Below are 13869 nucleotides of genomic sequence, written 5' to 3'. Positions count from 1 at the left end.
AAAAACGTCGACGCTTTGGGTTTTACGGATTTTGAAATTTATTCGCCACTGAAATTGACTCGAAACGAAAGACGAAAGTTTCTCACTGCCACTAGAATATACCAAGCCTTCCTGTCCTCTCTTCTAGCTGCCATCTTTTCCTTTGTCACCCCTTGCTTCCTCTTTGCAATCCTTTCCCGCTTAGTCGGCTTCTGTCTGGATTTGTCTATGTCTGTGTCTGTGTAAAATTATTTCTCTAACTTGTTCCTTTTGTTGGCCCTGACAGAATCGGGTTGAAGTGTAATTTGAATTTAAGATTTGCTGTGGTTACTATCAAAAAAGGTGCCAAGACATGCTCTTAGCTTCCCAAACTCCTCAGTGTGGTCGCTGAGGTTGCCCATATATCTACCTTTTTTGCTTACCCCAACCCCCCGCCCATACTCTCTGCTGTTGCTCGTATAATTAATTTATCAGCAACATATTTGCAACAGAAATTTTCCAGCACTTTAATCAAAGATTCATAGTTTTAGCTTGAAAAGTTTAAATTAAAATGGTTCATAGGGTGAGGAGGAGTTGAGATTGAATGAGAGAGTTAGTGAGCGAATGAATGGGTGAGTTTGTGAGAGGACGAGTGAGAGAAGGGACAGCGTAATATGCACAATTTAAAAGGGTCCGGTGTTAGGTCAGTTGTTTGTATTAGCTCCAGACCAAGGCTAAGGACTGAATTGGCAATGATGGGGGTGTGAGGTGCTTGTTAATTTGCCAAGAGTTGGAAGCAGCTGCTCGAGATAGCTCATAATTGGATGCCAGAATCCAATTTCTTGAGGTGTGGCCCCCTTCACTTCAGGAAACTTGCTGTGCAAATTGCGGCCAAGTTGTTTTGGGATGGAATCACTTTGTGGCTTTTGTTATTGCTGAGCTTTTGTTGTTGTTGCGGGTGTTATTGTTGTTGGTGTTGATGGTAATGATGATGCTGATGAAGTCTTGTCAGTTGCAGCAGTAACTACAAAATTCTTACTTGCGGTTTTCATTTTGAATTAGACCGTAGGCTAAGACAAAGGAAAACTGCAGGGAGCTAATAACTAATATTCCACAAATCTGAAACACGATAGGACGAATTGCAAATGAAATTTTAAACAAAGGTTGAGTTACGGTCACTTTAAGATTAAAACAGATTCGACTAAGGATCCTCCTTTGAACTGCGTCAATTTGGTAACTAGTTTTTCCAGATACATGTAGAAGTCTGCTCTCATGTTAACATTTCTACGTCTTTATGTGCTTGGTGAAAATAAATTTCCCAAGGAAACCGTAATTTATCATATTTGAAAGATTAGCTGAATTGGTCGTTTTACTTTTAACCGTAACGTAATTACCCAACATTTGCAATTTTCACTTAAGCATGCAGATTCCATCTGACAGGCAACACATACACACACACACACATATTCATACTTACGACTTGGCTAAATTGATACATTTACTACCTTGATCCGGCGCCATTATCTCTAAAGTGTGTCTGTCTTCGTAACATAATCCCCAAGACCCATATTTGCCCCTCCAGTCTTCAACCCAAAACTATGCTCAAAATGTGGAGAATGTTCGCCATGTAAATGTAAATCACTTCCGTAAGAGGTGCACACACTGCATCTACATAGATCCAGAAGTTGGTGATGATGTTTTAGTTGCTGTTGTTGTTGTTGTTGGTGGCGATGCTGCTCGTTGCATCTCCTAGTAGTAGCTGAGCGGCATGGTGATAAATCATCAACTGCTTAAGCGGTGTATATTCTACTCTTCCTTATCCACCTGCTACACAGCTCCTCCTGCTCCTCCTTCTCCTACATCATTTTGCATCTTCTGCCATAGTGTTGCAATGCTCACGTTTTGCCGCTTTAAGGCATTTAGCTGGATGACATATTTTAAATGCTCTAACACAAATCAAAAGCGCTCCTTGCTCCCTGCTCCATGAATGCTTTGATATTCCGGTGAGTATTCTCCATGAGCGGCTGCATCTCATCTCCGTTGGACCCAGTGTTTGCGCATAGATCATAATCATTCATTATCAGCGTGCACATAAATAACAAATTAAAAGCGCTTCACTAATTTTAAATATGCTCGAACATAATCAGCTTACTGAGAGTAGCACCGACAGCAGTTAGACTAAGAGGGGGGAGACACGACAGACATAAGACTGACTGTGGAGGCTGTTGATGATGTTGCTCCCCTGTCTGCCTGGTTGGGGTCTGGGTCTGGGACTGAGCCGGAGCTTGGGCTGACAGTCAAGATAGCAATGGCAACCTAACGAGCTGCTCTCTATGTTTCGCGTGTGTGTAGTGTATAATGTGGTACATTGAATTTGTGGTCAAACATAGTTCATTTAATTAAATATGCATTTTCATTAAGCCACAAAATAAATCTCCCATTATTAGAATTCTCAATTTTGTACCTCATTTGCTAGTAAAAAGGCTGTCTGTAATTGACTTGGCCAGCTTTTGTAGTGTATTTCGTTAACTGTTTGAATGTGAAGTGAAAATTTTGTAGAATGTGTTTTTTGACTGGCTTTTACTTCATTTAAAACGCATTTATAACGACTCAGAGCGGTGAAAAAAGAAACTCATCAGTAGACACACACACACATACACGCAACACTAATGCACACACATTCATGTATGTATACAAATTTTCTTTTTAGCTTTTCATGTTTTGTGCTCCTTCTTATATATGTGTAGGATAGTATGTACTTTCGGCGTCTTGGGCCAGCGTCTTTTGTGATGTCCTCGTCGTCGTCGTCTGCTTCACTTACTTTTGCTGCCATACAAATTTCTAACAAAAATTTTGTGGCTGCTCATGTTTCATTTTACTTCTTTTTCCAGTTTTTCTTTACTTTTTTTCGGAGCTCCTCCTCTATTTATCCATCTATCTATATCTCTCTCCCTCTTGCAGATTGTGAGACCGGTGAACGCGTTTCTCATTGTTGATGTACAAAATGATTTTATAAGTGGTTCCTTGGATATAAGTAATTGCAGTGCACAGCAGCAAGGACACGAGGTGAGTGTGTGGTTTCTTTTTACTTATTTTTTTTTGGTGGAGTCGAGCATAAAGGGCAACCGAGAGGTGAAGAGGCGTGGCCGGCAGCTTAGCAGGTGCGGAAGACATAAAAAAAATACAAAAAAAAAAGAACCTAACAAGAAATGAAAATGAAGGCAAGAGCTGGAATGGGATGAGAGTCAAAGTCATTGCCGCTGCTGACGATGAGACAGGATAAGGATAAAAAACCAGGAGGCCAGAAGGAAGAAAGCGGACTGTTCTGCATGCCAGACAGAAACTGTATCGTTGTACATATATATACTTATATATATACATATATATATATATAAGTGTGTGTGTGTCGAGTGCAGAGGCGGAAGCGGATATGCTTTACTTAAGTCGCATCCGCGACTGCGACACACGCCGGATGTCGTCCACAGTATCAGAGCATCGAGAACGCTTACCCAGGCTCCAATTTTGACTCCATCTGGCATCTGCCATTCGCTGACTTTGTGGCTTTTCCCTCATCCTCATACTCGGCATCTCATTTGCTCTATCGTCTCTGTTGCTCTGCCCGCTTACGCTGAACTCTCTGGCGTACTTGAACATGAAAATTTGTCAAAATTAATAACACGCACTTCCGCCACTCGTTGTCGGTTTTATGGACTCTCTCTCTCTTCTCCTCCATCTTGCCTTGCAGACGTGACACTTTGTGTCCATCCGCCATCTCCTTCTTTCCGTAAACTTTCAACTTAATCCAATGTTTCCGCTTTTTCTCTTTTCTTTTCTTGCATTTGCATTCGCATAGATACTGGAGCCCATCAATAAGCTCCTGGACACTGTGGATTTTGACGCCGTATTCTATTCATTGGACTGGCATCCCAGCGATCATGTTTCCTTTATTGATAATGTAAAAATGCGTCCAATGGACGAATCATCAGCGGTAAGTGAAATGAATTTGACGTGATGTCAGTTACTTCATCATCTTTCTTGCCCCCCATTAGTTGGATGCTGATTCGGCTCAGGTTTTCGATACGGTCATCTTTGCTGGTCCGCCACCAATGAAGCAACGCTTATGGCCACGCCATTGTGTACAAGATTCGTGGGGAGCTGAACTCCACAAAGATTTGAAAGTGGTGGACCATGGCATCAAAGTGTACAAGGGCACCAATCCCGAAGTGGATTCCTATTCTGTATTCTGGGACAATAAGAAACTCTCGGATACCACATTGAATGCCCAGTTAAAGATGAAGGGTGCAACAGACATATATGTCTGTGGCTTGGCCTACGATGTGTGTGTGGGAGCCACGGCCGTTGATGCCCTATCCGCTGGCTATCGAACCATATTGATTGATGATTGCTGCCGGGGCACCGATTTTCATGATATTGAACATACCAAGGAGAAGGTGGTGACTAGCGATGGAGTTATTGTCCATACCAATGAGGTAGGCAACAAAAACCTTTTTCTATATTCCCACCTTAAGACCATGTTGGTTTTTCTAAAAATATTCCTTTTGCTTTTTTGTTTTACTGAGTTTTATATAGTTCCCTTTACATTTCTTTTAGGTCAAGGCTATGGCTGAGGGTCGAGATCGCCGTCCTGAATTGGGCTATAAACTTGCCATGGAACTGAAGAGTCCCGATTCTGTACTCTCTCAGCGCAATGCTTTTCGGCCCACTTATTAGACGAAAAGTTACTGATAAATGGTAGAAGTATTTAAAACATAGCAAAAAAACGCTAGTGAAGCATCACGCTGGGCTTTAATTTCCTTTGAAAAGCATTACATGACCTGGTTAAATGGATAAAAGACAAAAATGAAAATAATTGTGGATTTTATGTAGTTTTACTAGAATTAGATACTCATATCACCCAAACTAAGTGCCTCTTTCGTAGTTTTGGCTAGCTTTTGCTATACATGAAACTAAATTGGCAAACATTTTTATTGTTATTTATTGTGGAATTTTCCATAACTTTAAAGAGAAAGAAAAGAAAAGTGCAAAAAAACAGATCAGAGGGCTTAAGTATTACGGATAGTAATCTTCGGTATTAGGGCTCTATCTAAAAATTACATAATACGATATACTTAGTTATCTTTAAAATGCACCGAATCCTACAAATATTCTATGTTGTGTGACTGCACCTGTTCCAACAATAAATGGTATATCATTCTACAGAAACAAACATTGCGATACAATAATAATGATAATTATATTTTGCCCTAAAATAAGCTTCTACAAAACAAAACTTAAATTGTATGTACTTAAATGAAAATAAACAAAATGAAACTTTCAAAGATTAAAATAAATGAATCTCTATTTGTAATCTAAGCCCCGGAATAAATTTCATAACTTACCCTTATAGTAAAAAAATATGATTATTATCAGTCTAAATTGAGATTGAGGCTCTGACTGATTAGATTTCAAGAGAAAATAGGTCTTCTTTTTAGATGGAAATTTGGAATGGAAATTAGCTACGAATCGAAAATTAGTTTTATTTCGACTTTTCTCATCTTTCAATAATTAAACTAATAACGTTATGAAAAAGATTCAATTGGGTTATTGTATCACAAATCATTTCAAACTGATTGAGTTGCTGTGTACTTTGTAAGGCATTTGACGAGGCTTCCCCCCTCCGGAAATAAAGTTGTCCAATCCAAAAGTGCCCCTGAAAACTCAACCGCAGTCTGTGGCCCTCAATCAGAAAACAAACCGCAAACAAGAAGCTTAACGCCTAGTTACAAGCTACAAGTCAGACAATCCCAAACAGATGCCCTCGGCAACACCATCTCCATGTGCATCCTATGCAATGTTCTGTGGACTACTATATACATCCATATGTGGACCAATGAAGTGAAGTCCATAGTCCGTCGATTTTTCTGGCCCGGCCAACCAGGCGACGCCTACGCAACAGACAACGAGCAAGTCGAAAAATATGCGAGAATTTTCTGTTAAGAGCCAAACGCGAATGTGAATTTCTACTATGTCCAGGCCTTGGCACATGGCCAGTCCACGTCCCATCCTTGCCTTTCCATACACATATAAGTGAGTGTATGTATGTGATTTCAGAGAGTGTCTGTGTGTGTTTGCCTGACAATAATCCAAAAGTTTTACAAGCAAAACGAGGGACCATTACACGCCAAAGGCTTGGCTGGGTGACTGAGTTCTCGGGTTGCTGGGTAGTTGGACAAGACACAGAAACAGAAACCACTTGCAAGCAATTTTCATCAGCGTTTTCCTTTTTTTCTCTCTTTATGTTTGTATGTGTGTGTGTGTAAGTTCTTTTTTCGGCAGTTTTTCCACACTGCCGCTGACAGCTGGCAGCGTGTGGATTTCAGTGGTACGACCGCAAGAGATGCCATGACAACAAAGTCTGGATCTGGGAATACAACGCATTATTCCTCCTTCGCTCCCTCTCTTTTACTCGTGGATTTTACTATCCCCTTCTCTCTTTCCGGTAAAAGTTCATTGTCTATGGCAGTCCATGCCACAAAAGGTGGATAAACGATTTGGGAACCGCACACGAAAAGCCAGTGCTTAGCCTCCAGACTGGTCCATAAACCTACCACATACACATTTGCCAAATGAAAAAATATGCTAAAAACTCTAAAAAACCCCAACAGAAAAATAAGAAGAATACTAAAAGTGGAGCCACGCCCACAAACAACCCACTTACTTTTGCCTGGTGTTAATAAATTTAAAGTTTGTTTTAGTTGAAGCATAGCACAATAACAAAAAAGAAGACAAAAAAAAAAAAAAAACACCCAGAGAACATAGAAAACTTTCTTTAAACGTTGCACGGATTGTTATTTCTGTTGTTAGTCCTTTGCTTCCATTCCTCTTCCCCAACCACCAGGAATTCTTCTTCCTTTCAACTGGACTAGGCAAAGCCGATGGAAAACAAGGAAACGTTTAACAGTCAGCACATTTATATGGTTTGTTTTTTCAAATTTCCTCTCTTTCTCACCCCATGGCTCATCCCTTAGAGCTGAAACCAAATGATTTTAAAGTCCTGGGTTATGTTCTTTAAATTAAGAATTAAAACAAATTTAAAGAAACGTAAAAAACTAGTAAATTTGTTCAAACGAACAATTTTACAATTCTAGGAAACAATTTATGAGTTGAGCAACCTCTTTTCAATCGATTTTAAAGATTTCAACTGATTTGAAGTAATCGAAATGGAAAACTTTGAAACAAGACATTTACTTTATGTGCAAATAAAAACATAAGATTGGTTTTTTGTTATTATTAATTATTATTGAGGCATTGTTTTCATGTCTTAGATATCTGATCAAAGAATCGTTTGTTATTCGAAACTAAAATGTTAATTGTGGCCAACAATTTGATGCCCTTTGCCTCTTTCGCAAGGTCCTAAGCCATTGAATGTTTTCCATTATCCTTAGGTGCATAAAAGTCTGGCTGAATTCACCCCTGATGGGAAATAAACATTTATTATAAACTATGCTGAGTTGCCCTGCTGCAAGTTGCACCCAGTGGTTGCTAAATTAGTTTTTTGCTGTGCAAAAACCTTATTGAAATTATAATTTATTTATTAGCGTCAGCAGCAGGAGCAAGAGCAGCAGTGGGTCTGCATCTGGCTATGATGGCAGTGGCAGCAGAAAATGTCAAAACCAATTTGCCATGCCAAATTTTGTTGATGATGTGGTGGGTTCTAGAGAGGGGTGAGCCAAGTATATAAGGGGTGGGGATACAACCATGCTGTTGCTGATTAGATTGGATGCCAAGCGCCAAAAAGTTTTTAATTATGAATATGACAAAAATTTGCCACGCTCTCTGGAGTTGTAATTAAATTTTTGCTCAGGTAAACGAAGTTTGCAAAACTAAAACTGATTCAGTTAAAGAATATTCTCAAAAGTTCAAGCTATTCTGTTTGTATAGCAGTCGTATTTACATACACACATACATACATACAAATGACAAGTGATATACACACATATACATATACAGTGTCTGTCTGTCTGTTTGTATCTGCAACTCAGAATATTAGTTTTAATGCAGTCAAATGAGTTTGCCGGTTGGGAAAGTTTTTCTTTTCTTTTTTTACACTTATTCTCCCATTCCTTCTTTTGTTCTGGTGCATTTGTGCAGAGTACGAGATTATGAGAGTTTTATGTTTCATTCAGTTTGAGTCAGTGTACGGCAATGAAATGCTCTTCAACTGATTTGCAAAGTTTTGTCATTAAGCACACTTGGTGCTTAGCCAACCGTTGTCAGGCATCTACCACTACCACTTTCAGTCCTTCAGTCTTCAGTCTTTCGGTTCTCTACGTCAAGTCACCCACGCACTTCTGAGGCTCCTCGGTTTTTGTCTAACGTGGCTTTGATTACAGTTTAGAATTTCGTAAATATTTGCTCTTTGTTTTGTTTGCTTGTTTATTTGTTAGTTTTAGTGCTGACAGCGTGCTAAAAATTTTGTCGACAGTTTTATACCAAATTTCATAAAATATTTACCAAACATTTATGACACTTATGTGCATGTGTCAATGTGTGCATGGGATTGGGCGTGGTTGGCGTGGATAAGGGGCGGGTGGGTTGTGCATGTGGAAAGCCGTAATCTGGCAGTGAAAATACATCAAATAGAATGTATTTAATTGCTTGACTTAATTGGAAAACTGAGAATGTTGAAGTGCCATAATAATTGAAAACGAGCCAAACTGATGAACACAAAAATCATAATAAGAAAATCAATTTAATGTCGACTTGGTGCAAACTTTATGCCATTTGAATTCAAAAATAAATCTCCTTTGACGAGAAAATATATATATTTAATATATATCAGAAGAGTATTAAGTTTATTAACGATTGTAATTAGAACGTTTTGTCTAGAGTCAAATACAAATGCACATAAATGTAATGATTGGACAATTAAATATGTTTCCGATTAAAAGACAAAATTATCTGAATCAGACAAAACTTTTGGCATCATGTTCAACATAAATGTAAAGCCTTAAAGGCGGTCATTAATAGGTTTCATCTTCACCGAAATTGCCCTCCAGGGGCACATGCAGCATCCGGTCGTATACGTGATCTTTTTTTAATTACATTCAAAATGCTTTTTCTTGTGAAAAATGTGAGTTTTCTCGCTTAATTGGAACGGAACGAAGCAAATTGAAACAAACTGAAATAAATAAAATTCAATTCAAAGTGCTCTTCTCTGGGGATAAAAAAAGAACTATGAAAGAGATATTAAAATGGAAAATACACATATAACCAAAATATGGAAATTATTTTGTATAGTTAGAGCGAAAAGTTTTCGAGCCAGCTGTTATATTTGCTTTGCATGTGTGTGTATGTGTGTGCGAGTGTGGCAAAGTATATGAATTAGATTTGCTAGCATGAAACTTAGTTGAGTGCGACTGGGGAATCATTAGCCAAGTTTTTCCTCGCAATTCGGAATATGTAAAAGGTTCTAATTCTGCCTTGGGTCAAAGTTGAATTTGCTCTATAGAATTTAATGTCAAATTGTCATTTGTATACATTTTGCGGCATTTTAAACGGGAAACGAAATGAAATTAGCGACAAAAAAGAGAGGGGAGCGGAGAGAATCAGTAAAGGACATGGAAAATGGCAGGAGACAAATGAAAAGGCATTTAAAATGTCAACACAACCGCAACATCGTGTGCGAAATGGTCAGAAAAGGTGTGTGTGTATATATGTATGCATAGGTGTAAGTATACGTATTTTGACATGTGTATGTGTGTGTACTACGACTTTTGTGGTTTTGCACAAAGTAAAAGCCAAAGTGGGTCGCAGTTTGAGAGAGGGTCAAAGTTGAGGGGTTGAGTTGAAGCTTAGGCTCTGGGGTCGTGGGTCGGGGAGCGCTTAAATGCTTGACCACGAAAAGGCCATTAGAAAATGGTCAGCCATGTGTGTATCTCTGTATGTGTATGTATGTGTGTGTGTGTATGTTTGAGTCGCAAAGGCAACTCGACTGACAGTTGGAAATTAAGCAGAAGTACCCCAAAGGAAAAAGTACAACACAAAATTTTGTGGTAATGGCAGGGCTGGTTCAGCTTAAAAAAAGGCAAATGAAAAGAAGTTTCTCAGAATCACATCTCAAAATCTGTTCATCTGGGCAGCAATTACGCAGTTCTACGAAATAAATTCATTTGCATTTACACAGAACAACCAATCTAAAAACAGTCATTCTAGCCCAATTAGCAGTTGTATTGTCCACTCACAGAGATATCTAAGCTTTTGGCTCAGTACCCATTTATTTTTTAATCCGCACCTGCTTGCTCGACTGGTCTTTGCTCTAAATGGAAACCACAAAACGTTTGCCAACATGTGTAGAGAGTTCTTGGAACTTAAAGTTTTCAAATGGCCAGGTGTGTATAGGGATGGACGACCCATCAAAATATGAATTGATGTCAAATTAAAGAGCTTAATTGAGAAATAAAGCGACAAGCAAAAACAGAAAGAAATCCAATTTCAAATGAAAAATTTCTGCTACATGTACCGCAATAATGGTTACATTCCAAATACGGCAACTTGAATTTCATTTCAAACTCATCTCTAACTAAATTAAGGCCACCTGCTTTGGACCTTTGTGTAATCTTTTGCCGCATTGCCGTTGAATGTGTAATAAAGCACCTGACTTTTGGTCTTTTATGGTTTGTCCGTGTTGAAATTGTTTTTTTCTGGTCCCCATGACATGCGTCACCTTGAACCAAGACCAAACAAAGCCGGATACATAAACAGGAGTAACTCTCCCTGTAGGTTGATGTTGATGATGTTGATGACGACGACGACGTACCGGAGCCAGAACATCAGCCAGGATAACACTAACAGCAGCAGCAACAGCAGCAATATCAACAATAGCAACGTCAGTGTGCAACAATTAAATGTCAAACAGAAGCTTTTGATGGACGCTTAAAATCACTGCAGCTGTCAGCTGACACTAAAACTGAACCTTTTGGTTTTGTGGCTATGTGGGAGCTGCACGAAGAATGAGCCCAGCAGAAGGAACAAGTCACGGAACGGTCACAGTTCCCCACATGCACACACACACACAAACACACACGCGGAACAGGTGCTCATAGCGTTTAAAATGTACATACACACCCATAAACAAAAGTGCAAACAAAGCCATAAACAAGCACCGTGAGTGAGCACCTGAACCTGAACCGAAGCGAAGCGAATCGAGTCGAACCTCCCTCCCACTTATATTCATACTCATATCCTTTGTCGTTGTTGGTTATTTAGTTTGCCTTGCCTGCACTGGTACACTGATTAAGAACCCATTGAAAACTAATTTGTTGTTTCATTCATTAAATTAGAAGTGACAACTTTTAATCTGCGTGTTTGGTAAAGAATTTAAACTTTTTCTTGTGGTTTAATATAAACTTATTATTTGTCATATGTAAAATATCCTCGTGTCACGGTTCGAAAGCAATGGCAACTCATTTGCCGCCCAGGAGAAAGGTAGGGTAAAACCGGAGACGCGACGCTTCATTCCGGTCGCTGGTCACCAGTTCCACCATGCAGTTTGTTAGCTTTGCTTTGTGATGATGTGTTTTGCCTTTGCTGGTGCTGCTTTACCGCGAACCTTCTACTCCCCCAGTTATCCTCTCGCCGATTTCCTTTATTCCAGGCCGTCGGTTTTATGGGAGGCACCAGGCCTTTGCCTGTCAGCGTTTTTGTTTGCTCGTTGTGTTTTTGTTTGGGTTTTTTCTTTCGCTTTCTCTCTCTCTCTTTTGCAGTGCGCTTTGTTTTTAATACATGTACGTGGCGACCATCGTTTATTATTTTTTTTTTGCGTCAGGCAGAAGGACAACGGCAACCAAAAATAAAGTAACACTGCGTATACGTAATTTTAGATGTGTTTGTGTGAGTGTGTTTGCGTGTGTCCACGTATAACCCATGGGTCCATGTCACGCACACATTAGAAGGTAAACACGCATTTTGCCACACGATGCATAACATTTGGACATTCCAGCTTCCAGCTTGGCAAGGATGTGCAGACAAAGATCCTGCGTGTGTGCCATCCTTTGGGTTAGGAACTAAATTAAATTTTTACATCAACATTTGCGCTTCATTAGAGGCACGGATATGGATATGGATATGGGGAGGATGGCCAATATATGTAAGAGTGAGTGTGTGTGTGTGTATGTGGGACAATGCCAAGTGTTGCTCGAATGTTGTTGAGTGGCACTCGAGTGGCCTGTGGGACAGGGATAAGCAGTCTCAGAACCAGACAAATGAGTTGCCAGTTGTTGTATTTGGTGAAGAAAATGACGCAAAAGGTAAACTCTAGTAAATTAGCTACTACTCTATACGATGGTATGGCTGATGGGTAGTGGGTAATATGTTGGGGCGGTCCATGAAGAGTAAGACCAAGCCCGGACTGCCTAGCATTAAAATTATCGCCTCGGCATAATGATTAAATTGATAGACGCAGGGCGTAAATGACAAGCAAAACTGTTAATTGGATTGGAGACCAGAGAGAAGGAAGAGAAAGATTAAAGCAAAATTAACTCTGCATTCAATTTAAAGAGATAAAATCGGGTTAAACACGTTTTCAGTTAAATTAATCCATGTAAGAACTCTTACTCCAGGAACCTAAAGAAATAACGTTGTCTCAATAATTTAAACTTCATCCGATTACATTAAGATATCCGAATTAACCTGAATATTGTTTTGCTTACGTTGATTAATCGCAAAATTTTGAAACTAGGTATGGTAGGTTATATCAACTTTAACAAAGCCCTTTAAAAAGGTAGTTTATATTTGAAAGTATAAAGAGTCTAACAGGGACTTATCTGTACAATGTGGAAGGAACATCATTTTGAGCACATTTTTGTTGGCAATCGTCTAAGGAGATGAACTTATTGCCTCGAATCTCACATCCATAGTATTTGGATTTCACGCACCTCCTTCTGCCTGAATAATAGCTGAAAATTTCAGTACCTTTCTCACATTTAGTACGTACGTATTGTTGGGAAACGGGAAGAAAGCAGGCATCCAGCTTCCAAGAAATTGAACTATAATTCACATAGGCCAATGGCTGGCAGAAATTCACGCAGTCAGCTTTTTGTTTGAACATGTTTCCATGGACTGTGCACCCTTGGTAATATCGACCAATGCACTCTTGCAGATCCCAGTCAAAAGACCATACATACCCTCCTGTACAGTCGCTTTCACTTGGATCAGGTTCCTCAATATTCAAATGACATCTGTCTAAAAGCCAAAACTCACTGTTGTTGTGTCAATACAAAAACGAATTGCAACTCACGGTCTTTAACCCATGCAACTGTTGAAGGTTTTACAACACAGTGATATCGACAGTCTGTATAACTGCGGAACATATTGCCTTCGATGTTACATCCTGAATAATCCCAAGGGAGGCATTCATCCAAGATTGTATCATAACTGAACACTGTCTGAAATGCACAGTATCCACTTTTTTTCCGATTTCCTAAGATTACAATCAGCTAATGACGCGAAATTGGTAAAAGTTTTTTCAAATATTAAAACTAAATGACTTTCTCTAATGCATTTATTACTTACCATTCCTTTGACCAAAACCCAAAACGGGAAAAAGGATTGTAAATACAATCCAAGTCAAGTTCATATTAAGTTTTCTGAAAACTCTGACACGTATATTTGACTGCATAGTTTCTTTATGCCCTGTCTGTTAATTAGAGAATAAAATGTTATATAAAGTGTGAAGATTAAATAAATAAAGTAACCTGACCAGAGTAAATGCGATTTGCTATGATTGTTTGAAACAATTCAATATTTGCACCTTTTATACTCTTGCAAAAAGTATATAAACAATGGTATACATTTTTTATAAGTTTCAATAAGCAATTTTATTAGTTAGTTTAAAAATGTTTAAATAGTGTA

At 39.0% G+C, this 13869-nt stretch overlaps 1 protein-coding gene across 2 annotated transcripts in view; it reads left to right on the top strand.

Moving 5' to 3' along the window:
• Nucleotides 1–5309, top strand: part of Naam (Nicotinamide amidase) — a 28230-nt gene extending 22921 nt beyond the window's left edge. For both annotated transcript variants that reach the window (XM_068300239.1, XM_068300240.1), the window contains exons 4-7: nt 2920–3024; nt 3812–3946; nt 4008–4448; nt 4570–5309. In XM_068300239.1, coding sequence (XP_068156340.1) covers nt 2920–3024; nt 3812–3946; nt 4008–4448; nt 4570–4689 — 801 coding nt within the window. In that variant the 3' untranslated portion in view covers nt 4690–5309. The remainder of the gene's footprint in view (nt 1–2919; nt 3025–3811; nt 3947–4007; nt 4449–4569) is intronic.
• Nucleotides 5310–13869: the final 8560 nt, after the last annotated feature.

This window comes from Drosophila tropicalis, unplaced genomic scaffold (assembly GCF_018151085.1).
Source record: "Drosophila tropicalis isolate 14030-0801.00 unplaced genomic scaffold, ASM1815108v1 contig_878, whole genome shotgun sequence".
NCBI classification, from domain to species: Eukaryota; Metazoa; Arthropoda; class Insecta; order Diptera; family Drosophilidae; genus Drosophila; species Drosophila tropicalis.
Note: the sequence above shows the minus strand (reverse complement) of the source record. Positions and strands in the feature narration are given on the sequence as shown.